Here is a 26,995-nt window from a genome sequence, read left to right on the forward strand (position 1 = left end):
TAATTTCACTCATTTGATGGGAAGGATTTTATTATTGGCCTCTTTAATGACTTAGCAGTTGGATTCCTTATTTATGTGCATAGTAATTACAGATTAGAGCATTTCTGGTTACTTAAAATAGAGGACTGACTTTACAAGAATCTAATTTTTAAAGCTCAGACTATATCATAGACATACCCTATTCCATAGGCCCATTCTTTTGCAGATAAAATTTTTTAGAGAGACATTATGGGTGTATGGAGCTATGAAGCTAGCATGACTGATCTGTAGATTACAGTGTATTTCCATGATGTATATACATATCAGTTTCACAGGGAAAATAACATTGATTGTCCTACCATCAAATGTGACAAAATATTAATTTTCTGCCATCGCAGTATTAATAGGGTATGTATGAATTATGGCAGTTAATATATCCAAATCCATTTAATTAGATAAATAGACTACTTTGTGCCATTACCATCTTCTTTTACTTGATTTTTCTTGTAGATAAATGGGGTGTGTGTTTTTTTAAACATATTCTCCTTGTTCTTCTGATTTCCTCAATTCTGTTTCTTCAAGTAGTACATTTAGTGTGGTCTATATCTTAAAACGATTACATCGACTCTAATATATAAGGCAGTTTATGGAGAGTGAAATATTTTAGAAAATTATTTGTGCATTTCAAGGAGAGAAAATATTGGCTTCCTATTCTTTTACCAGTTTTGTGTGACTGTGTTTTGTGCTTGCTATAAATACACATTAGCAGTTTATCTCCTAATAGGAGTAAAGAGGTATTTTCTGCTGCTGCTTTTTTCTTGAACTTAGATTAGATTTATTCTTAAAGGAGCACAAAAGCAAACACAGACTTCTCATTCTAATTTTAAATAATTTAGAGTGGAACTGTGAACACAATATTTTCCCCATTGAAGATCATTTTATACTGAAGTTTAATATAGGTTTTAAAATTTCTATTTAGAACTTGGGCTCAGGAGGGTGATGGTAAAGTGTGACATTCGCAAGCTGTTTCCTGGTGATGAAAAATGCATGAGAACATAACCCACACAGGACTAGTCAGGCGATTTTGAATGTGATTTTCCATTAAGTTTTACTTGATTCAACTCAACACATGGTTTGTCCCTTACAAGTTTCTTGAAGAAAAGAATACGTGGTCCATTGTCTTTATTAATCCCTTCCTAGTATATCTAATTCATATTATTTTCAACCTTTCTTCTTTTCTTGTATGTGCATATGTATTTACATTTTCTTGTATGTATTGATTTGGGTGACTCCCCTGGGTCTTAAAATGTCATGTCCTCTGTACCACATATTTATTTATGAATTTTCAATTTTCATTTTCACTCACATGGCTAAACCATTTAGGTTTTCCTTTTGTTCTTAATTGCTGATTTTATTGCATTGTGTTCAGAAAAAGTAATTTAAGGTGTTTCTGCAGTTTTGAATATTGAAATTTTCTTCATGGCCTAATCTGTCATTATTTTTTGTGAGTGTTAAATGTGTGCTTGAAACCTAATATATAAACAACAAAAAAAAGGCAGCCCCAATGGCGCAGCGGTTTAGCGCCGCCTGCAGCGGTTTAGCGCCATGTGATCCTGGAGTCCCGGGATCCAGTCCCACGTCGGGCTCCCTGCATGGAGCCTGCTTCTCCCTCTGCCTGTGTCTCTGCCTCTGTCTCTCTCTCTGAGTAAACAAACAAACAAACCTAATATACACATTAATATATTAATATATAACTTATTTATAATATAATATTAAATTATAATTTATATATATTTATATAATTATATTTATATAATTTATAATTATATTTGAATTATATTATATATTATATTTGAATTAGATTTCTCTTTAAAGTTGCTACCAGCAGTTGTCTCATACATTTCAAAACTATGTTAATTGACTCATACTAGTTCATGATTATTAAACTGCTCTGTGGATATCAATGTTCATTTTTATGGGATATACTAATTTAATCTATTTTCTGAATTCCATCTTGTTTGCCATCAATATGGCTATAATGCATTATTTTGTAAATTCCTTTTTTCTATATTTTCCCTTTACTCCTTTATTTTCAGATTTATTCATTTTAATTTTGTCTCTTCTGAATAGCATATTGCTAGACTGTCTTTTTTTTCCAATTTGAGAAGTTTCTATTAGTAGAGAAACTTTGTTCATTTATGATTATTTTAATCAGTATGATTGATTTATATGTTTTATGTGATCAATATGTTGAAACTTAAGTTCTTATTTTATGAACTTAGACTTAACATGTTTTCTTTGTGTGCACCATCCCCAAGCTTTCACTTTTTTACTTTCATCCCCCTCTTTATTACACTGTGTTCTTCTATTCCTTTCTCCCTAATTTGTTTGGGGTATATCTAATTCATATTATTTTGTGATGACCTTTGAAGAGTTAAGAGACATACTAAAACATATGCCTTTGGAATTGCTTAGCCTCTGCAGTCTGTCCTGATCAATTCAAGAAGTCTCAGCCTGCCGTTGTTTCTTTTCCCCTAGTGCCCCTTGCTTCTCTGTGCTTTCCCATCACTTCAACTACACCTTATATTGAGATAATTCAGAGTTTTATATCTAGATTTATTTTATCTAAGTAGCAAGATTGCAACTTTTCCATCCCACTGACAGACTATTTTGAGTATAGTGTTAGTGATACGGAATCATTTTCACTATTTATTTTGAAAATGTTGCTTGATTGTCTTTTTGCATTCATTGTTGTCTGTGGAAGGAACTATTATGCTGATTGGATATTTTTTCCATTTAGATGCAACCTCTCCCTAAAGTTTTCTAGAACTGTCTTCAGACATTGAGCTTATCACTTTTCATATATGTCCGTTCTTTTATTCACTGCCCATTGAATATTTTACTTCATTGATTAGATACTTAATCCCTAAATCTCTAATTATTTCTTCGTAAGAGATGCAGTATCTTCTGAAATCTCTTTGAAGATACTGGTTATTTATTTTTTTAAAAATTTTTTTAATTTATTTATGATAGTCACAGAGAGAGAGAGAGAGAGGCAGAGACACAGGCAGAAGGAGAAGCAGGCTCCATGCACCGGGAGCCCGACGTGGGATTCGATCCCGGGTCTCCAGGATCGCGCCCCGGGCCAAAGGCAGGCGCCAAACCGCTGCGCCACCCAGGGATCCCGATACTGGTTATTTTTATTCAAAGTTATTCTTTGTGATGCCAACTCTCTTACCAGGATTTTGATTTATCTGCCCGTTAAATTTTATACCTTTTTTTCCCCAGGTATTGACCCTCCTGAAATAATTTGTGATTTTTGATTATATATTTATTTTTGTATTTTGAGAATTGCTGTCAGCTTATTCTGTTTTCTGTAAATCATCTCTAGTGATTGTATGAGAGACGCAGGGATTACAGTTTGGGAATAGGAGAATTGCCATCCTTTTTCTGGGCAGTGGCTAATTCAGTCCTTGCTCTGCCCCTCTGGCCTGAATACCTGTGCTGTCAGCTGTGTTTCCAGTGCAGATGTCCCTGCAGTTTGTTTAGGGGGATGCTATGTGCTCAGCTGTGTTGATTAGTTTCACATTTACCTGGAGACTCCTGCTTTTTTTTTTTTTAATCTGTAATAGTCTTCTACAGGTTGGGGCTTTCTGTTGCCCCAATCTTTTCTCTGAAGTTTTGATCCCTATTACTGTCTGTCTTTCAGAATTTCTAAAAATTTCTGATTAAATATTGGCATGCTTTTTTGTTTCCCATTCCTGTTTCTGATTTATTGTTTTTGAAAAATATCTTCCCAGTCATTATATGGCATTTTGGGTGAGAGGGAGATAAGAAGCATGTGTTCAACTTGCCACGTTGGATCTTTATAAATGGTGGGAATCATAACCATTGCCAGTATGTTATGTTTTTCATAAGTGATTAAGAACACATGCTCAAAAATAGTGTTTTATAAACTTCCTGCAAGAAGTTCTTTTCCTGAGCTTCTGATATTGATTAATTATGCAGTAACATAATCACTAGCAACCTTTTATAAATTATTTATGTATTTATAACTGAGATTGGATAATCCCTTGAGATGCTTTTAATTCCTTATATAATTATCATTTTCTGATACGTTTTGATATTACCCTTTTATAGTGAAATAATAGGTAACTTGCTCCACAGAGACAGCACTCCCCATTTCTTTCTGTCTGGTGAAAGTTGAGGCAGGAGCTAGGGACAGCAAGAGTGATGAGATTACTCACTTCTATCACTTTTATCGTCTTGTTGGGACGTATCATGTCTTTAGAAGAGTTACTTTGCTGCAGCTAAACCTTAAGGGTTGGTTTATAATATGTAAGATGGTTCCTTTTGTGTTAATGTAATGTCTGAGTGATACATCTTTGATTATTTGTTTGCATTATTGCTAAGAGGTATTAGAGGAGTACCTTTATTGACTGAATATTATACAGTAATTATTTACAACAGGGGTCATAGTAAATATTTTCAGTTTTATTGGCTGTATCATCTGCAGTTGCAGTTCTGTTGTAGCTTGCAAGTCATAAGATGATATGGAAATGAACATGCATGAGTGTGTTCTAATAAACTTTGTGGACACTAAATTTTAATTTTCTTATATAATTTTCTCATGCTATGAAATTTTATTCTTCTTTTGACCATCCTTCCATTACGAAAAAAGAACATTTTTTAAGTTTGTGGGATAAACAGACGGTAATTTAGATTAGCCAGCCCCTAATTTAGATTATATAATAATATGAAAAATATTCATAATATATTGAGTGGAGGGAAAAAAAAAGTAGGTTAAAATCAGTATGTATAGTTTAATCCCATTTATGTACAAAGCTAGATAGCATGGGAATAAGAGATACGAAAATATTAATGGTGGTTCTTTCTTGATAGATTATAGGTAAATTTAAACTTTCTACATTGTGTTTATTTGCATTTTCTGAGTTTTGTATCCTGGATAGTTATTATGTTGTTTTTTTAGAAGAAATACTCTTGTATCAGAAGAAAGTTATTTGGAGAGTAGCAGAATCTATACATTTTTAGCAAAATTGGCCTATTTATTGTTAGTTTGATACAATCTGTTTTGTTTACCCTCTGCTCCATTTTTAGCCGACAAGTCCCAAATTTGGAAAAGCTGACTCCTATGAAAAACTGGAAAAACTAGGGGAAGGATCTTATGCTACAGTATACAAAGGGAAAAGCAAGTAAGTTTATTTGGTTTTTAATATTTCACATTTAGAATATACCTATTCTCTTAATACTGATTATTAGTAATTAATAATGTTAATTTATTTAAATAATTCTCCTTTAATATACAGTAAATTTTCTTCTTTCAGTTTTTGTTATTGTTGTTTGAAGAAATATAAGTCAGCAGAATTGGTTTTCCCTGCTAGCAAACAGTTTTACAGACTTGTCCAATTTATCTTTTCTGTCCTACCATTGCCCCAACACTGAGGCTATAACCCACAAATGAAAATTAGTTTCCAGGTGAATGATATGATTAATTTCCTCTGGAGGTTTAATGTTTGCTTAAGAATAAGAGTCCTGATTTGACAAAGTCAAATATGTTGGCCATTCTTGTGTCTTTTACTCTATCTGAAGAAATCACTAAATTAAAAAAAAATGCAGACTTTTTCTTTTTTCCTACCTGTATACTTTGACATCATACTACATACATAGTCACATGGAGAGACAACCCTTCCCTCCTGTTGTCATTTTCCCCTCATGCTATCCTGGGGTCAGGCACAGGTTTTGGATTCTTGAAGAGCTTACCCCATATGTTTCTGATAGGCCTCCTCTCTCTCTCTTATTGATTAAGAGCACAGAGTTACTATATTCTGTGGCATGTAGAAATGTAATGCTATTTCTCAAATAATTGTAGGAAAAACAAGCCTTGTTTTACCATAATAACACTACCAAATACAGTTGAAAAATAATTTTCTGAACCATCTTTGTTTTTGTCTCTCTTTTAAGTCGTTGTGGAAGATAGGAAATTCTAACCTTATTAATTACATAAAAACGTGTAGAGGAAAATTCTAAACACATAATTGGAAATTTTGACTGTTTAGGTAACCTTTGGCTTTTCTGGAACATAAACTTACACCTTTGCTTATTTTTTTTTTTTTTAAGATTTTATTTATTCATGAGAGAGAGAGAGAGAGAGAGGGAGAGAGAGGGAGGCAGAGACACAGGCAGAGGGAGAAGTAGGCTCCATGCAGGGAGCCTGATGTGGGACTTGATTCTGGGTCTCGATCCCGGCTGAAGGCGGTGCTAAACCATTGAGCCAACCGGGCTGCCCGCTTATGTTTTTTAAGAAGATGAAAAAATATTTCTGACAAAGGAAGATATGCAAGTAAGGATGTAGGAATAATATAAGTAAAAAAATGGTAGTAATAATTTTGAGAGTTTAAATATTTACCAGAAAAAATCTTTTTAAAAAATTTGAATGAAAAACATTATGGGGAATAAAAAAATCCAAACCAAATCTAGAGAGCTGCTAATGACTTAACTAGAATGCCTGAGCATTATAGAATATTGTTGAGCAAATTTCAATAGAGGTTGTATGTGAAACTTTATGTTCTTTCCTAAAGAAAAATAGTTCTCTCTCTAATATACAAAAATTACTTGCACATTTAATGTTATAAGGATCAGTACACTGGATTAAGCAATTATTTTGTATAATGTTTGGTATATCCATTGTCTCTATAAGATAGTACCTATTATTATCACCTCCTTTTGACTAGGAATCCTAGTACTTGGAACCTTTTTGCCGCTGGTCCAAGTGCACACAGTTGGTTAGTGACAAAGCTTGTTTTTGGATCACGTCTCTCTGGTTTGCAGCCATTCTTTTCCTAACCATTACACAATACTGCCTCCACAGTATAAGGCCTTCCTTGGAAAGCCTTGGTCCTTGTTGAATATTCCAGATGGTTCTCACGTATGCTCTGGCTTGTTGTAATCATGAATCAAACAGAAGCAAACATATTATTTCATTATAAGGAAACACACCAATTACTTTGAAGTGTCTTCCCAAAAAGATGGGCTCAGCTGATCGCCAAATGTGAGTTAATAACTCTATTAAATGTTTACCTTTATGATTTGTGTCAAAATCTTGGAGATAGTTGAAAAATCCTCTATTTATTATACTTGAATAAAAGAAAATCTGCCTTTGCAGTATCTGCAATCTTTGAGGAGGACGGTTCTGGACAGTTAATACTCTTCACTCCAGTGGGCCTAAATGTATCTTGTCAGCATTTCTCAAGCAGTTTCAAGCTTGCTGGTCACATGTAGTATTTAATTTCCTCCAGCTGGAGATGAAAGCCATTGACCACTCACCTGCTTTAAGCGATGACAGGTTGCCTGTGTTTGCTTGCTTTAGGGTGGCAAGGTTAGGCCAGAGCAAAACAGTTACGTGACATCTAGCAAGGCTTGAGAGCTGAGTTTGTTTGATATGTTCCCCCTGAAGTGCTGTAATTTAAATAGCCAGCTAAGTGTTGTGACCTCCATTCCAGGACTCCTCACTGGTCTCCCAGAAATGTCAGCATCCCTGCCTCCATCTTTAAAGATTATCTTTAGCATCTTCTCCAAGAGCAGCTATCATAATCTTGTAGTAAAGTTGCCTGGAATTTACAGATCTCACTAATTTTTAGTTTGTGAGCATTTTTACAAATACACCTTGATTCACGTGTCAAGTTAGGATTTTGCCACGAACCTCATTGCACTACTTTGCTAGGGGCTGCCAAAGCAAAGTACCAGGGACCAGGCAGTTTAAACAGAATTTTATCTTTTCACAGTTCTGGAAGCTGGAAGTCTGAGACCGAGGTGTTGGCAGAGTTGGTTCCTTCTGAGGATTGGGTCTGTAGGGGAGAGAATCTGTTCCCTGCTTCTCTCTCCTAGCCTCTGTAGTGTCCTGGCAACCCTTAGCACTTCTGGCTTAGAGATGCGGCACATCAGTCTCTGCCTTCCTATTTACATGGTCTTCTCCCTGTGTGTGTCTGTATCCAAATGTTCCCTTTTTATTTATTTTTTTTAATTTTTTAAATTTTTAAAAAATTTTTTATTTATTTATGATAGTCACAGAGAGAGAGAGAGGCAGAGACATAGGCAGAGGGAGAGAAGCAGGCTCCATGCGCCGGGAGCCCGACGTGGGATTCGATCCCGGGTCTCCAGGATCGCGCCCTGGGCCAAAGGCAGGCGCCAAACCGCTGTGCCACCCAGGGATCCCAAGATTTTTTTTTTAAAGATTCTATTTATTCATGAGAGACAGAGAGAGAGAGAGAGAGAGAGAGAGAGAGAGACACACACACACACACACACACACACACACGCAGAGACACAGGCAGAGGGAGAAGCAGGCTCCCTGGGGTCTCCAGGATCACGCCCTGGGCTGAAGCAGCACTAAACTGCTGAGCCCCCCGGGCTGCCCAAAATGTTCCCTTTTTAGGACACTGGTCATATTGGATCAGGGCCTACCAGCGTGGCTTCATTTCAACTCCATTACCTCTGCTAGAGGCCCTATTTCCAAAGAACCTATGTTATATTCTGAGGTATTAGAGATTAGAACTTCAATATACCTTTTTTGGAGGACATAATTCAATCCATAACACTTAGACATTCCAAACCTCAGTAATTTGGTGCACTGCATTCATGGCAGTGTTCTTCTTTTACTACTTATGCTATATATTGAGTCATCTTTTATTTCATGGTTCTTTAAGTAATACAAGCAAAAGAGTTACCCTCCCAACCCCCTACCAAAAATGTTTGTGTACTTGTTGCTTTAGGTGTACTTGCTGGTAGCTATAGTTTAGAAACTTTAGAAGGAATAGAGAGGTTTTTTTTTATTACCTTGAATTCTCTTGAGTTTCTTATTCTTGTAGGGATACATAGGCTGGGAAGAAGTTGGCTGAGATTTCTATACTGTGTAGCCCCCTTGGTAAAGAGCTTGGTTCTAGGGGCACCTAGGAGCTCAGTTGATTAAATATCTGCCTTTGGCTCAGGTCATGGTCCCAGGGTCCTGGGATGGAGCCTCGAGTTAGGTTTTGCTCTTAGCAGGGAGTCTGTGTCTCCTTCTCCTTCTGGTCCTCTCCCCCCACTTGTGCACTCTCTCTCTCTGTCTAAAATGCATAAATAAAATCTTTAAAAAAAAAAAAAAAGCTTGGTTCTAAAGAATATGGCTGTTACTCCAACCATGTCAACATATAATGCTCACAAACTTTTTAATTTTTTAATAAAAGCTTTGGATTTCCCACATTTCATATTTGAGTAGGTTTTTTTTTTTTTTTTTTTTAAAAAAACAGTGTTTTTCAGCTTACTTTGTGCTTACTTTGTGTATGTGTTTCAGTTTGAGGAAGGGAGGCAGTTTATCATCACTCTGACTACTAATCTCTATCCTAGTTTGGTTTCCTGATTATGTTGTCTCACTTAAATCTCTGTAGCATTTAATAGAAGATTAAAAACATTATGCATTGTGTAATACTTTGTATTTAAAAATATATAGTATTTAAAAATGTCTTTAATTAGTACCTCAAATTCATCTTTTTATCTTTCAGGGACTTGCCCAGGGACTTTTGTGCATATTATGTTGTTTTTATGCTCCTTTTTTTTTTAAAAGATTATTTACATTATTTATTTATTTATTTGAGAGAGACAGAGAGAGAGAGAGAGAGAGAGAGAGACATAGTAAAAGAAAGCACAAGCAGGAAGGAGAAGGAGAAGCAGACTCCCCTCTGAATAGGGAGCCTGACGCAGGTCTCGAGGATCATGACTCAAGCTAAAGGCAGATACTTAACCCACTGAGCCACCTAGGTACCCTATGCCCTTTTTATATTGTAGATGAAGAGTCACATGGATATTCTGATCTCAGGAGACTTTACAATCTTGAAGGGAGATTGTCCATATACCTAAATAACTCAACATAAATTAGAATGTAGTGTACTTGATATGAGCTAGAATGAAGTAAAAAAGGCCCAGGTAAGGGGGGGCTGGGTGGCTTACTGGTTGAGCATCTCCCTTTGGCTCAGTTCGTTATTCCAGGATCCTGGGATCCAGTCCCGCATTGAGCTCCCCACAAGGAGTCTGTTTATCTCTCTGCCTATGTCTCTGCCTTTCTGTGTCTCTCATGAATAAATAAAATCTTAAAAAAAAAAAAAAAGGCCCAGGTAAAATGGCATGGGGGTTTCAAAAGGAAAGAGGAGAGGATGATGTTGACTAAAGTATTTTAAATATGTTTCCTCTAGGAAATATCAACCAAACAGATCAAATCCACAGCCTCCTGTGTTTTTATCTTTTAAATTTTTAAAAAGTTTTTTTTTAATCTTAATTCCAGTTAGTTAACATACAATGTTATATTCATTTCAGGAGTACAGTATAGTGATTCAGCACGTTCATACATCATCCAGCGCTCATCATGACAAGTACCCTATCACCTATTTGACCCATCATCCCTCCCCCACCTTCCCTCTGGTGACCATCAATTTGTTCTCTATAATTAAGAGTCTGTTTCTTGATTTTTCTCTTTCTCTCTTTCTTTTTTCCCTTTGCTTATTTGTTTTGTAAATTCCACATGAGTGAAATCATTTGGTATTTGTCTTTCTCTGACTGCCTTACTTTGCATAAAAAAGAATGAAATCTTGCCATTTGCAAAGACATGGATAGAACTAGGAATGTAATGCTAAGCCTTATTGCTTTTAGTCAAGCCTCCCTCATCACTGTGTGTATTCATAGGAATCCTTGGGACAGTTGTCTTTTGGACGTGATCCCCAAACAAATATATTTTCACCCTTTGTTTTCAGACTGTCCACTAAATTTGTTAAAGACTAGGAGCCTTAAAGTAAAAGCGAACTGTTTCATTTTGATTATTGTGCAAATTTTGATTCAGCCAAAAGTATTAGGTTTAAGTGTTAAAGTGGAATTGGTTTTAAGCAATGTAATTTGGCAGGGTTAGTGGCCTGTTTATATGTGAGCATCTATGAATGCCTGGCTATGGTAGATAACAGGTATGACCACAGACAGCCACCTCCGACTTGAGATGTGGTGGGACCGACCACATGTTCCTCAGTGTACTGGGATCTGTCGGCAGAGCCTACTCAAGTCTCTCTGAGGTGTTTGAAGCCCTACCTTCCCCCAGAGCCCCGCACCATTTCTGCACCCTGCCACAAGTGCTGAGAAGTTATGAACCTTTCCTCTTGCCTGGAACAGAGTCCCCTCCTTTCTTTCCTACTTACCTACCTAGTGAGGCTTGCAGATGCTCGCTTTTGATTTTCTCATACTTTGCATCATTTAGAGAAGGAAAAACCTGCTCTTTGTTCCATCTCTGGAACTAGAGTATTTGCCTTCTTTAGACCAAGTCATCCCACAGATGGTCCTGATTTCTGGTCATTTTTTCCTGCTTATCTTCAGTTTCTGTTGAGGTGATGGTGCCAAAGTCTTACTCCTGCGGGAACCTGCTAACCAGAGAAGCCTGCTTGTGCTGGTTTGTGCCAGCCGTAAATTGTTATCTCAGAGGTCAATAAGAACAATGGAGGAATTTGCTCACTTTATGTAACATGAGATTTATGTGATTGAAAGTGCCAGTCTTCCTTTAGCATTTCATTCTGCCAATTTGTGCTGAATAATTGAACTTGAATTAAATGACCTCATAAATTGAGAGACTATGCCAAACCAAGACTGAACTATACTAAACACATTTCAAAGAGCTCTTCAAAGCCCCAGGAGAAATAGGGGGGAAGAAATGCTGTTAATTAAAACAAGCAGCAGCAAGAAGAAAGGCTATGGCAGTTAACCACCTTTTCAGAATCTGTGAGATTAAAGAGGTGCCTCTTACTGCTTGCCCTGAAGGTCAACTCCATTGAAACACTATCAAGAGGAGTTTGAAGAATTCTAAAAATCAGAAATCCCCAGATGGAAAACACTGGACTCTGGGTTCACTGAAGTTTCAATCTTAAGTGTTGACACCTGGACAGTCATGCTGCTTTCCAGCATCCTGAGAGGTTGCCTACCACAAAAGAGGCAAATCTGATTACATTTTATGAGCTCTGCTGCAGGATGCTCCTGAGGCCCAGTCTCTGTTTCTCATTAGGTCTGCTCTGATTTTCTTTTAGACTTTGGGTCCACAGGCTGAAGCTTATTATCACCAGTCGCATTAAAGATCAAGCCTGTATCCACACTATTAATCACAGGGTATGAAAGTGGCATCATAGTATGATAATGCTATCAGTGTTAGCTTTGAAATTTAATGCACAAAATACAGCATTCTGATGTACAACAAGAGAAATTGGATGGGAAAAAAAAAAGCTAATGGAGTAAATAAATGAGTTTACTCCTTGCAATTTTCAGATCCAGTGTTCCCTCTGTGTAGGTGAAAGTTGAAAAAGCAGAATTCTTATCTTTATCTAGGCCAAGGAGGATAATAGCCCACCCACCAAATCTGCTAATTTAAAAAACCCTAAACTCTATTCAAATTGCATTTTCAGCTCTGACTTCCTTTAGAGGAAGAATGCAAAGCATTGGAGTCTGGTTCATTGGTACAGCTGGTTTCACTTATCTTGCAGCAGATAAACAAACAATGCCTAATCTTTTTGACAAAAGAGACAATGAGCATATTCTTTAGGCAGGAAACATGATTTCAATTATTAGACTAAACTATGTAGGAATAACTTTTCTATTAGACAACATTTAAATGTATTGACCTCTGTTAGCTATTTTTATCACCAGAGTCCTTTGGTCATTTGATTAGGAGTCCCTCAAAAGAATCTGTGATATTTGCTATCTTCAGAATTGTGATTAAATATCAGATATGCCCAGCTGGTGAAAATGGAGGCATTTTTTTTTTTTTCATTAGTGGAGGAATATTTTGAAAGAGTTAGTGTAGAATTTCCAATGATTGTAATGTCAGGGCTTCTTGGGTCTCTCTCTCTCTCATAGTTCAGTTTAAGTGGTTTTTGAGGAGGACAAGGGGAAAGATATTATGAGAAGATTGGTTTCATTTTAAAGCATACCCACATTCCTGGGTTGCTTCGTTATTATTGTGATTCTTTTAGTTTCAACCAGGATGCTGGGGAAGTAGCATCTTTCCATTCTAAATCCATGGTTCTCAACTGGTTCTTGATATTGTTCCCTAGGAGATATTTGATATTTTTGGATTTCACAACTTAGGGAGTGTTGGTGGTGTTACTGGCATCTAGAGGCCAGGGATGCTGTGGAACGTCCTACAAATGAATAGGACAGTGTCTCACAACAAAGAATCATTTGGCTCAAAGTGTCAATAGTGCCTAGGTCTGGAAGTCCTGCTCTAAACAAGGAATGCATAGAGACAGTTCACATTTTCATTTTTTTTCTTTTCTTTTTTCTTTTCTTTCCTTTCCTTTCTTTTCTTTTTTCTTTCTCTCTTTTTTTTTTTTTAATATTTATTTATTTATGATAGTCACAGAGAGAGAAAGAGAGAGAGGCAGAGACATAGGCAGAGGAAGAAGCAGGCTCCATGCACCGGGAGCCCAATGTGGGATTCGATCCCGGGTCTCCAGGATCGCGCCCTGGGCCAAAGGCAGGCGCCAAACCGCTGCGCCACCCAGGGATCCCTCTTTCTTTCTTTCTTTCTTTCTTTCTTTCTTTCTTTCTTTGTTTCTTTCTTTCTTTCTTTCTTTCTTCTTCTTTCTTTCTTTCTTTCTTTCTTTCTCTTTTCTCTTTCTTTCTTCTTGTCATGTCTAGTTAAAAGAGCTCTTTCCTTTAGAGACATTTACCAAGACCCTAGTGTTCTGTGTACTAGGCCAGGAGATGGATATGTAATGGTGAGCAAAACTAAATTTTTCTTCTCATGGAGCTTATCATCTAGTGAGGGAAAGAAAAACTAATCAAGCCAGCAGACATATCTGTAATTTAAATTGCATAAAAGGAAAGAGAGCTGTGAGAAAGAAGAGAGTGGTGGGTTATATATATTTACGTGAGAAGGGTGAGCAATAAGCATGCTTTAGATGGATGGATAGATAGTGGCAGCCTTGCTGAGGAGGGGACACTTATTCTTAGATCCAAAAGAGGTGTGACCAGCCAAGTAAAGTGCAGGGATAAGACTGCTTCTGGCCAGAGCCCAAGGAAGGCTTGTGTGTTCTACAGAGTCAGAGAGCCCGATGTGAACAATGGGTATGTTCAGGAGAGATTGCTATGAATTGAGTTTTGAGAAATCTGCAAGGCCTTGAGGATCATGTTAGGAATGTTTCGCTTACACATGACTGCAAAATGAACTACCCTGAAACTTAGAGACTTAAAACTATAGCTATCATTTATTTTACTCATGAATCTGCAATTGGAGAAGGGTGGGAAAAGTTTGTTTCTTCTCTGTGCAGCTTCACTAAGATATGAGGGATCCATTGCCAGTATGGCTTATATGGCTGGCAAGTTGGTGCTGGCTGTTCCCGTAGCTTGGGCTTTCTTATAGCATGGTGACTGGGTTCTCTGAATGAGCATCCTAAAACATAGGAAGTGAGACTTCTGGCTGCAGCTCTGATATGTAAAGAGCTTGGAGGCTTATGCTTCCATCCTTTCAAAGAGGAAAGGTAAGGTGAACTGAACATGAAAAGCTTCGGATCAGTTCATCAGAGAATGGAGTCTACAGGGCAAACCACTGTACTAAACTCTATAGAGATAGACCTATCTAGTTAAACATACCTCACATCTTCTCACCAATAGCACAAGCTGCTGGAGCCATAAACTGGAAAGGATACTTAAATGGTAATTTTTGTGAGTTCCTGGAGATGGGGTGTGGTCTAGCAGAAGAGAGTGAAAACTCCTGGCAGCCATAGTCTTAGGGAGGCCCCCACACTTTTTTGGGCTTTGCCTCCAGGAGCCCCACAGGGTTCTCACAGTAAAGATTATGGAAAGATCCCCTTGTGGCTCTGGCAGGGGAAGAGGAAAAATAATAATCATAAAATACATCCAGAGTGTTCTTCATCATAGAAGCCTGCTCTGCAGGGAAAAGTCTTTACTAGAGCCTATCCTAGCTGATGGAAGGGAGTTTCTCCCACCCGGACTCTCTCCAGCCTTTCTGTCTCACATAAGTGGGAGAAACCATACTCAATAATGGTCAGTGCCTCAAGGAAGTAGATTGGGGACAGGGAATCTACTATTGTCTATTGGGGACAGTAGATTGCAGTCAGGGAAGGAAGTAGGGAGTTGAAAGGAAAAGAAAAAAGCTATTTTACTGGAGAAACACTTGTGAAGGTCACATCCCGTGATGCAGGCTTGCTAAATGAATTCAGACTCACTCAGAAGATTTGACAACGTTCATACTCCCTCATACCTTACCATCATGCCGACAGGACTCCATTTTAATAGCAGTAGATTATAGATGCAAGAGTTGGAAGACACAGGCTCTCTGTGAGGAGGAGTACTGACTAAAGCGTGTAGTCAGGAGGAGACACACATAGGAACGCTAGAATAATTTGAAGCCTCCAGTCCCTGCAGTTACAACAGACAGTAAACACAGCCAGATTAACATAAATCCTTAGGTTTGGTTTTCAACACAAAATGTAAGGCTTTCCAAAAGATTAGAAAAAAAATACAGCCTGAAAAGACAAAGTAGTTAGTTATCACAGCTAGATTTGGATATGGCACCGATGTTGGAATCATCAGATAGGGAATTTAAAATAGCTGTGATTAATATATTAAGGGCTTAAATGGAAAAAGACAAAAAGCAAGAAAAGATGGGTAATGTAAACAAAGAAATGAGAAAACAAAGAATCTAAGGAAGAATCAAAAGAGAATTTTAAGAAAACACTTTAACAGAAATGAAAGATGCTTTTGATATGCTTCTTCAGCACAGCCAAAGAAAGGGTCAAAGAGCCTGAATATAGGTCAATAAAAAAAACCTTTTACACTGAAAAGCAAAGAGGAAGAATAAAGATAAAAGCATCTGAGAACTATGGGATAATATCAAAAATTGTAACATATGCATAATTGGAATACCAGCAGAAGAAAGAATCAAGCAGAGGTATTTGAAGTAAAAGTGACAGAAGGCTTTCCAAAATTTATGGCAGGTACCAAAACACAGATCCATGAGGCTCAGAGCACACCAAGTATATATTTATGTGTAAACAAACCTGAAAAACAAAAATAAAAATCCCCTACACCTAGGCATATCATATTCAAGCTGCAGAGAAACAGAGACAAAGAGAAAATCTTAAATGAAGCTAGAAGAAAAAATACTTTACATACAGAGGAAAAAGACTAAGAATTACAGCAGACTTCTCATCGGATACCATGAAGGCAAGAAGAGAGTGGAGTGAAATCCTTAAGGTAGTTTTAAAAATCAGCAACTTTAAAAAAAGAAAAAATCAGCAACTTAGAATTCTATATCCAGTAAATATCTTTCAAAGGTGGAATGGAAATAAAAACTTTCTCAAAAAAACCTGAGGGAATTCATTGGCAGTAGACTTGTCTTATGAGAAATTTTAGAAGTGCTTTAAGCAAAATGAAAATGATACAGGTTAGAGACTGAGATCTCTATAAAGAAAAGTGAAAAGGAATAAAGAAGAGTAAAATAAAAATCTTTTATTCTCATCTTAGTTGAACTAGAAATGCACTATTTAAAGCAATGATAGTAATAATGTATTGGGAGATAATGACATCTGGATAAGTGAAATGAATGATAGCAGCTGCATGAGGGGTGGATGAGGATGATTGCAATGGAGAACTCTCTGTTAGAAGGCACTCTGCTACACAGGAGCTGAGACAGTGTTGTTTGAAACTAGACTTAGGTTAGTTAGAAATGTACAGTGTAAGCTCTAGGACAACCACTCTGAAGATTTAAAAAAGTATAAATGATATACAAAGAGGATAAAATAGAATAATATAAAATGCTCAATTAAAATCAGAGGAGGCAGAGAAAGAGGGAGCAAAAGAGGGACAAATACAATAAAAAGAAAACAATCACAAACAGGATAAATATTAATATACCTATGTCCAAATCACTTAAAATGTAATTAGTCTAAATGCACTAAGTAAAAGAGATTGTCCCTGTGGATAAAAAACAAGATGCAACTCCGCATTGCTTACAAGAAGCCTACCTTAAATAAAAAGACTTGGATTAAAAAGCAAGTTGACAGAGAGAAAATATGCCATACTAACACTATTTAAACGAATGCTGGAGTAGTTACATTAATTTCAGACTAAGCAGACACTTCTGAAGACTCAGAAGCCCTTTAGGATAAAGAAGGGGCATCACATAGTGATAGAGGTATTAATGTTGTGTTAATCTTGTATAACATAACACATAAGAATCCTAAAAGTGTATGCACCTAACAATAGAGTGTCAAACTCTGGGAGGCAAAAGCTTATAGAATTGAAAGGAGAAATGGACAAATCCACTCTTCTAGTTAGACACTGCAACACCCTTCTGTCAGTAACTGATGGATCAAGCAGGCAAACAGATCAGTAAGGAATAGATGACCAAAACAGCGCTACCAAGACACAGTAAGTGGAAGCTGCCAACATTTTTAAGGCCCGTGCCCAGAACTGGCACAACATCACTTTCGCCTGCTTTATTGATCAGGTGTTCCAAGAGACCAGATTCAAGAGAAGACATAGATGGTACCTCTCAATGACGGATGTCAGAGAATTTTGGGGCTGTGTTTTAATACCTCACATTACAGTTTGGATTTCATTTTAGTGTAGAATTATGTCTTCACTCTCATATTTGCACAGTGTTTTTTCAGTTATCTTTTCTATATATTCACTATATATTCTATATATTCACTGATGCCATTTTGGATTAACCTCACTAAGTTTTAGGTATGTTCCTGAGAACGAGGACCTAGTCTGGTGTTTGGGATCTCATGTAGAGGGCACCTTATGTGCTGGTTGGTCTAAGACAATCCTGATTTCTGCTTATGTCTTTGTATTATTAATAGTGTTTCTTTTCACTAATTCTGTGTTTGTACTATACAGTGTCTCCATTTGAGTGATAAAATATACAATCACCTTACTCTTTAGTACTTTATTCCTCTAGAGACCTGATAAAGCATTTTGACAAAACCCAAAAGTTGTTTAAAGTGCTTTATTATGGAATTCAACTGAGTATTTAGAAGCATTAATTTCAGTGAACCTTTGGGAGCTTTTTAAAAATTGTTTATGATTGTCATTGAACCTCTAATAAAGATTTTTCAATTGATTTAAAAAGTTTCATGACTGATTAATGACCTTTAGGTATAGCACATTCTCTCAGATAGCAAGGTATGGAGTCTAGAGGTCATGATTTTTGTGGAATAGAAACTGATCAGTCTAAAATTCAAATGACCTACTTATATTCCTTACTGCTCATAATATAAATGATAGGCTCAGAGTAATTAAAGATAGTAGAAATGCTGGAAATTTGAAAAAGGTATTAATGAGTAAGCTGGAACTTGGGTGAAATCAGGTGCTATTAGTGCTCAAAGGGTCGATGACTTTTAGTCAGGTCCTTATGGTTTATTTAGCATTGATGCATACAAGAGAAGTATATTATAACATTAGGAAGAATTATAACTGTGGGGAGATGGCAAGTACTTGAAAAATCTAGAACTATAAATTGCATAAAGTTATCAAGTACAAGATTTGGATTGTAGACACTGTTGATTTGGGATGATTTTTGAGGAATATGACATCTGGTAGGCCAAGATCAGAAAGGAACGCTTTGGAGAAAGGAGTGGGGCGTGATCTGATTCTTTCCTTAAGTGTGTTTGGGTTTCCTGGGAAGTTCAACTTGAGACTCTTGTTTGTCACCTCATAATGAAATGGAGAGTGATACCTACCTTTGTCAGTAGAATCTGAAAATGGAAGAGTTAATATATGCCCAGTGACTTTTATGCAGTAACATATCTGAGCTTAAAAAAAAAACCTTGAGACAGAAAAGAAATTTAAAGATTTTAGGTATGAGATATTTTTCATAGATAATGGTTGGATAATAAAGCAGATATGTGCACTCTTCCTTCTGGAGTTCAAGGAAACAAACACATAGTTCCCATATAAACAAATTTTTGAAAATTTGAAAGATAATTCTATCTCTAGTTCAAAATGGTCTCTTTGGAATTGCTGTATTTTTAACGGTCTCTCTTTTCAGGGATTTAAACCAATGATCCTGCAGATTCACCAGCATTGTCTGAACTGAGGGAAAACTATAAGCACTAGGAACTTCGGTGAATAGTTGAAAGCCCTGTTGTAACTCAACAGAGAATAAGATGGAAGTCCTTCCTTATTGGCCTGATGCGTGAGACAGGAGTGAATTCTGAAGCATCTGAGCAGTCAGTACAGGTACAGACAGACAAAAAAGCCTCCCAAGGAAGCTGAAAAGCAACCAAAGGCTTTTGTTGTGTGTGATCAAACCCCTGAGAAGTAGAGGGTTACTGAGATACTGAGAAACCAAATAAATGTTACTAACTAGGCTGATTGGGGATCCCACAGGAAGCTGAATTCCTAAGGGGAAGGCAATGGACTGAGCTAAATGGAGTGACGGTTTCGTGAGAGATTTTTGTTTGGATTGTTGTTGTTGTCATCATCGTCTGCTTTATGTCCCTTGGAAAGTTTAGTGTTAACCTCTGGAGAGTTAAGGGCACCTGGGACTGTGCCTAAAGTAAAGTATGGAGGATTATTAAATTAAAGTAGAATGAGGCTCATCTCTGTGTCAAATAGAAGGGGTGGAATAATCGAACACCAGTAGTTAGAGTAGGACAAAAGAAGAACCAAAGGATTTGAGAGGAGGTGCCTAGAAAACCAGCCGAATGCCAGAGGCACAGAGTTCCGGGGACGTGGGGGTGATAATGTCAAATATTCAGCGAGGTCCTGAAAATAATCCATTAAATTTGCTATTAGGATGTTTTTTCTTTAGTTTGTGTAGGGGCCTGGGGGAGGGTGGGTAGAGACCCACCTGCTCTGGGTTGAAGAGAGAAAGGGGGAAGATCAAGGCTGAAATGCATGGAATGAGGCAACAAAGGAAAGACAAAAGGATGAAAATATTCTTTGTCTTTTTCATTTTAAACCAGACAGGAAAGAATCCAGTATGTATATAGATTATGATGCAGACATCAGTAAAGAGAGAGAGAGAGAGAGAAGATGACTAAGGAAACACTTGGAAGTGTATTCTTTTTTTTTTTTTTTTTTTAAGATTTATTTATTTATTCATGAGAGAGAGAGAAAGGGGGGGGGGCAGAGACAGGCAGACACATAGACAGAGGGAGAAGCAGGTTCCATGCAGGGAGCCCGATGTGGGACTTGATCCTGAGACTCTGGGATCACGCCCTGAGCCAAAGGCAGACGCTCAACTGCTGAGCCACCCAGGAGTCCCAAAGTGTATTCTTTTTGTTTTTTTTTTTAAGATTTTATTTATTCATGAGACATACACACACAAACACACACACACACACACACACACACACAGAGGCAGAGAGGCAGAGAGGCAGACACAGGCAGAGGGAGAAGCAGGCTCCATGCAGGAAGCCTGACGTGGGACTCGATCCCAGGTCTCCAGGATCACACCCTGGGCTGAAGGCAGTGCTAAACCACTGAGCTACCTGGGCTGCCCCCCAAAGTGTATTTTTTAAAAAATATTTTATTTATTTATTCATGAGTGACAGAGAGAGAGAGAGAGGCAGAGACATAGGCAGCGGGAGAAGCAGGCTCCATGCAGGGAGCCTGATGCAGGACTCGATTCTGGAACTCCGGGATTATACCCCGGGCCGAAGGCAGTCACTCAACCACTGAGCCACCCCAGGGATTCCCCCAAAGTGTATTCTTGATGAGGAAATTTGAAGAACTCGATTTTCTCTGTTGCTTAAACTTTATTCCATGTCTTGGATAATGGCTCTCTCTACATGTGCTAATAATATGCAAATCTGAAATAGTTGTTTTATTGCCAGCTTCACCTCATTTGGGACATGGATCCTGTAAGAGTATCATTCTTCTATTTTTATTTGTGTTCTCTAAAAATTTAAATACATCATTGAACTTTGTAGCATGTGGGTTTCTTAGCGTGGCCCCTTTTCTTCGTTGATACTAGCTGTGATCTTTTAATGACATTATCTATTTCTGTGCGTATTCTCTCTCTCTCAGTACTACCTTTCTTTTTGTAATTTAGGAGCATAAAATAAAGCTAAGAGTATGGGACACTGGGCTAAGCTTCATTTTGTTACCTGTGAAAATAGAGCAAATATTAGAATTGATTTCATACAGCTATGAAGAATACATGTGAATTAATGCATTTGGAATGTTTAGAACATGTCTTGAATATGGTACATGTAAGTGAATGTCAGATATTACTTTTTTCTTTCTTTCTTATAACAATTCTGGGAAGGTTTTGAAATGAGGTGATGTCTCCCATTTTACAGATGTAGAAACAGAGGCCCAAAAGTCTGAGTAACTTGCCCACAGTCAGATAGCTACGTGGCAGAGCCAGGACTCAGACCCAGTCAGTCCACCTCTAGAGCGGAGTTCTTAATTTTTTTATCTCTCTTTTTTTTTTTTTTACTTATTTATTTTATTTTGAAAGAACTTAAAATCTGTGCCTACTCTCCCCTTTTATTAATGATTAACTCTAGGGTATGTGGCCAGTTTCTCCCATGATTCGTAAGCTTCCCCCTGTGCCTCTTGTGGTTCTCATTAGTCATGTATCATCCATATTCTCCACCATTCTAGGCAACTCTCTGGTGACAGTGTAGTCTCCCCCTGCCCCCTCCCCCACTCCCCATAGGTCACCCTGCTGATCTGTGGCTTTCCATGTAGAAGGGGCTACAGGAAAAAGAGCACTCAACTGCTTCCCTTTTCCTTGCTTTATTTTTTATTTATTTTTTTAAATAATAAATTTATTTTTTATTGGTGTTCAATTTGCCAACATACAGAATAACACACAGTGCTCATCCCATCAAGTGCCCCTCTCAGTGCCCATCACCCATTCACCCCCACCCCCTGCCCTCCTCCCCTTCCACCACCCCTAGTTCGTTTCCCAGAGTTAGGAGTCTTTATGTTCTGTCTCCCTTTCTGATATTTCCTACCCATTTCTTCTCCCTTCCCTTATTTTCTCTTTCACTATTATTTATATTCCCCAAATGAATGAGAACATATAATGTTTGTCCTTCTCTGATTGACTTATTTCACTCAGCATAATACCCTCCAGTTCCATCCACGTTGAAGCAAATGGTGGGTATTTGTCATTTCTAATGGCTGAGAAATATTCCATTGTATACATAGACCACATCTTCTTCATCCATTCATCTTTCGATGGACACCGAGGCTCCTTCCATAGTTTGGCTATTGTGGACATTGCTGCTAGAAACATCGGGGTGCAGGTGTCCCGGCGTTTCATTGCATCTGCATCTTTGGGGTAGATCCCCAGCAGTGCAATTGCTGGGTCGTAGGGCAGGTCTATTTTTAACTCTTTGAGGAACCTCCACACAGTTTTCCAGAGTGGCTGCACCAGTTCACATTCCTACCAACAGTGTAAGAGGGTTCCCTTTTCTCCCCATCCTCTCCAACATTTGTGGTTTCCTGCCTTGTTAATTTTTCCCATTCTCACTGGTGTGAGGTGGTATCTCATTGTGGTTTTGATTTGTATTTCCCTGATGACTAGTGATGCAGAGCATTTTCTCATGTGCGTGTTGGCCATGTCTATGTCTTCCTCTGTGAAATTTCTCTTCATATCTTCTGCCCATTTCATGATTGGATTGTTTGTTTCTTTGGTGTTGAGTTTAATAAGTTCTTTTTTTTTTTTTTTTTTAATAAGTTCTTTATAGATCTTGGAAACTAGTCCTTTATCTGATACGTCATTTGCAAATATTTTCTCCCATTCTGTAGGTTGTCTTTTAGTTTTGTTGACTGTGTCCTTTGCTGTGCAAAAGCTTCTTATCTTGATGAAGTCCCAATAGTTCGTTTTTGCTTTTGTTTCTTTTGCCTTCGTGGATGTATCTTGCAAGAAGTTACTGTGGCTGAGTTCAAAAAGGGTGTTGCCTGTGTTCTCCTCTAGGATTTTGATGGAATCTTGTCTCACATTTAGATCTTTCATCCATTTTGAGTTTATCTTTGTGTATGGTGCAAGAGAGTGGTGTAGTTTCATTCTTCTGCATGTGGATGTCCAATTTTCCCAGCACCATTTATTGAAGAGACTGTCTTTCTTTCAGTGGATCATCTTTCCTCCTTTATAGAATATTAGTTGACCATAAAGTTGAGGGTCCACTTCTGGATTCTCTATTCTGTTCCATTGATCTATGTGTCTGTTTTTGTGCCAGTACCACACCGTCTTGATGACCACAGCTTTGTAGTACAACCTGAAATCTGGCATTATGATGCCCCCAGCAATGGTTTTCTTTTTTAAAATTCCCCTGGCTATTCGGGGTCTTTTCTGATTCCACACAAATCTTAAAATAATTTGTTCTAATTCTCTGAAGAAAGTCCATGGTATTTTGATAGGGATTGCATTAAACGTGTAAATTGCTCTGGGTAACATTGACATTTTCACAATATTAATTCTGCCAATCCATGAGCATAGAATATTTTTTCCATCTCTTTGTGTCTTCCTCAATTTCTTTCAGAAGTGTCTATAGTTTTTAGAGTATAGATCCTTTACCTCTTTGGTTAGGTTTATTTCTAGGCATCTTATGCTTTTGGGTGCAATTGTAAATGGGATTGACTCCTTAATTTCTCTTTCTTCAGTCTCATTGTTAGTGTATAGAAATGCCACTGACTTCTGGGCATTGATTTTGTATCCTGCCACGCTGCCAAATTGCTGTATGAGTTCTAGCAATCTTGGGGTGGAGGCTTTTGGGTTTTCTATGTAGAGTATCATGTCATCAGTGAAGAGGGAGAGTTTGACTTCTTCTTTGCCAATTTCAATGCCTTTAATGTCTTTTTGTTGCCTGATTGCTGAGGCTAGGACTTCCAGGACTATGTTGAATAGCAGTGGTGAGAGTGGACATCCCTGTCTTGTTCCTGATCTTAGGGGAAAGGCTCCCAATGCTTCCCCATTGAGAATGATATTTGCTATGGGCTTTTCATAGATGGCTTTTAAGATGTTGAGGAATGTTCCCTCTATCCCAACACTCTGAAGAGTTTTGATCAGGAATGGATGCTGCATTTTGTCAAATGCTTTCTCTGCATCTAATGAGAGGATCATATGGTTCTTGGTTTTTCTCTTGCTGATATGATGAATCGCATTGATTGTTTGAACCAGCCTTGTGTCCCGGGAATAAATCCTACTTGGTCATGGTGAATAATTTTCTTAATGTATTGTTGTACCCTATTGGCTAGTATCTTGTTGAGAATTTTTGCATCCACGTTCATCAGGGATATTGGTCTATAATTCTCCTTTTTGTTGGGGTCTTTGTCTGGTTTTGGAATTAAGGTGATGCTGGCCTCATAGAACGAATTTGGAAGTACTCCATCTCTTTCTATCTTTCCAAACAGCTTTAGGAGAATAGGTATGGTTTCTTCTTTAAATGTTTGATAGAATTCCCCTGGGAAGCCATCTGGCCCTGGACTTTTGTTCTTGGGAGGTTTTTGATGACTGCTTCAATTTCCTCCCTGGTTATTGGCCTGTTCAGGTTTTCTATTTCTTCCTGTTCCAGTTTTGGTAGTTTGTGGCTTTCCAGAAATGCGTCCCTTTCTTCTAGATTGCCTAATTTACTGGCATATCGCTATTCATTATATGTTTTTAAAATCATTTGTATTTCCTTTGTGTTGGTAGTGATCTCTCCTTCTCATTCATGATTTTATTAATTTGAGTCTTCTGTCTCTTCTTTTTAATAAGGTTGGCTAATGGTTTATCTCTCTTATTAATTATTTCAAAGAACCAACTCCTGGTTTTGTTGATCTGTTCCACAGTTCTTCAGGTCTCGATTTCGTTGAGTTCTTCTTGAATCTTTATTAACTCTCTTCTTCTGCTGGGTGTAGGATCTATTTGCTGTTTTTTCTCTAGCTCCTTTAGGTGTAAGGTTAGCTTTTGTATGAGTTCTTTCCAGTTTTTGAATGGATGCTTGTATTGCAATGTATTTCCTCCTCAGGACTGCTTTTGCTGCATCGCAAAGATTTTGAACGGTTGTATCTTCATTCTCATTAGTTTCCATGAATCTTTTAAATTCTTCCTTAATTTCCTGGTTGACTCTTTCATCTTTTAGCAGGATGGTCCTTAACCTCCACGTGTTTGAAGTCCTTCCATACTTCTTGTTGTGATTTAGTTCTAATTTCAAGAATTATGGTCTAAGAATATGCAGGGGACGATCCCAATCTTTTGGTATCGATTCAGACCTGATTTGTGACCCAGTATGTGGTCTATTCTGGAGAAAGTTCCATGTGCACTTGAGAGGAATGTGTATTGAGTTTGGATGTAAAGTTCTGTAGATATCTGTGAAATCCATCTGGTCCAGTGTATCATTTAAAGCTCTCGTTTCTTTGCAGATTGTGTTTAGAAGACCTATCGAGTGTAGAAAGCGCTAGAGTGAAGTCACCAAGTATAAGTATATTGTTATCTAAGTATGTCTTAATTTTGTTTATTAATTGATTGATATATTTGGCAGCTCCCACATTCGGGGCATATATATTGAGGATTGTTAAGTCCTCTTGTTGGATAGATCCTTTAAGTATGAGATAGTGTCCCTCTTCATCTCTCACTATAGTCTTCGGGGTAAATTTTAGTTTATCTGATATCAGGATGGCTACCCCTGCTTCCTTTTGAGGACCATTTGAATGGTAAATGGTTCTCCAACCTTTTATTTTCAGGTTGTAGGTGTCCTTCTGTCTAAAATGAGTCTCTTGTAGACAGCAAATAGATGGGTCCTGCTTTTTTATCAAGTCTGAAACCCTGAGCCTTTTGATGGGGTCATTAAGCCCATTCATGTTCGGAGTTACTATTGACAGATATGAGTTTAGTGTCATCATGATATCCATTCAGTCCTTGTTTTTGTGGATTGTTCCACTGAACTTCTTCTTAAAGGGGAATTTTAACAGTCCCCCTTAAAATTTCTTGCAGAGTTGGTTTGGAGGTCACATATTCTTTCAGTTCCTGCCTGTCTTGGAAGCTCTTTATCTCTCCTTCCATTCTGAATGAGAGCCTTGCTGGATAAAGTATTCTTGGTTGCATGTTCTTCTCATTTAGGACCCTGAATATATCCTGCCCGCCCTTTCTGGCCTGCCAGGTCTCTGTGGAGAGGTCTGCTGTTACCCTAATACTCCTCCCCATAAAAGTCAGGGATTTCTTGTCTCTTGCTGCTTTAAGGATCTTCTCTTTATCTTTGGAATTTGCAAGCTTCACTATTAAATGTTGTGGTGTTGAATGGTTTTTATTGGTTTTAGGGGGGGATCTCTCTATCTCCTGGATCTGAATGCCTGTTTCCCTTCCCAGATTAGGAAAGTTTTCAGCTAGGATTTGTTCAAATACATATTCTGGACCTCTTTCCCTTTTGTTGCCCTCAGGAACCCCAATTAAATGTAGGTTTTTCTTCCTCAGGCTGTCATTTACTTCCCTTAATCTATCCTCATGGTCTTTTAATTGTTTGTCTCTTTTTTCCTCAGTTTCCCTCTCTTTTTTTTTTAAATTTTTATTTATGATAGTCATATATATATATATAGAGAGAGAGAGGCAGAGACATAGGCAGAGGGCGAAGCAGGCTCCATGCACTGGGAGCCTGACATGGGATTTGATCCTGGGTCTCCAGGATCGCGCCCTGGGCCAAAGGCAGGCGCCAAACCACTGTGCCTCCCAGGGATCCCCCCTCTTTGCCATCAACTTGTCTTCTATGTCACTCACTCGTTCTTCCACCTCATTAACCGTCGTCGTTAGGACTTCTAGTTTTGATTGCATCTCATTCAATTGATTTTTAATTTCTGCCTGATTAGATCTAATTTCTGCAGTCATGAAGTCTCTTGAGTCCTTTATGCTTTTTTCTAGAGCCACCAGTAGCTTTATAATAGTGCTTCTGAATTGGCTTTCTGACATTGAATTGTAATCCAGATTTTGTAACTCTGTGGGAGAGAGGACTGTTTCTGATTCTTTCTTTTGAGGTGA

General features: G+C 37.8%; 1 protein-coding gene across 4 annotated transcripts in view; it reads left to right on the forward strand.

Moving 5' to 3' along the window:
• The window catches only part of CDK14 (cyclin dependent kinase 14), a 727,523-nt gene that overhangs the window by 303,225 nt on the left and 397,303 nt on the right, over positions 1-26,995 (forward strand). For all 4 annotated transcript variants that reach the window (XM_041727412.1, XM_041727410.1, XM_041727411.1 and 1 more), the window contains one exon: positions 5,098-5,192. In XM_041727412.1, coding sequence (XP_041583346.1) covers positions 5,098-5,192 — 95 coding nt within the window. The remainder of the gene's footprint in view (positions 1-5,097; positions 5,193-26,995) is intronic.

Source organism: Vulpes lagopus, chromosome 13 (genome assembly GCF_018345385.1).
Source record: "Vulpes lagopus strain Blue_001 chromosome 13, ASM1834538v1, whole genome shotgun sequence".
In the NCBI taxonomy this organism is placed as follows: domain Eukaryota; kingdom Metazoa; phylum Chordata; class Mammalia; order Carnivora; family Canidae; genus Vulpes; species Vulpes lagopus.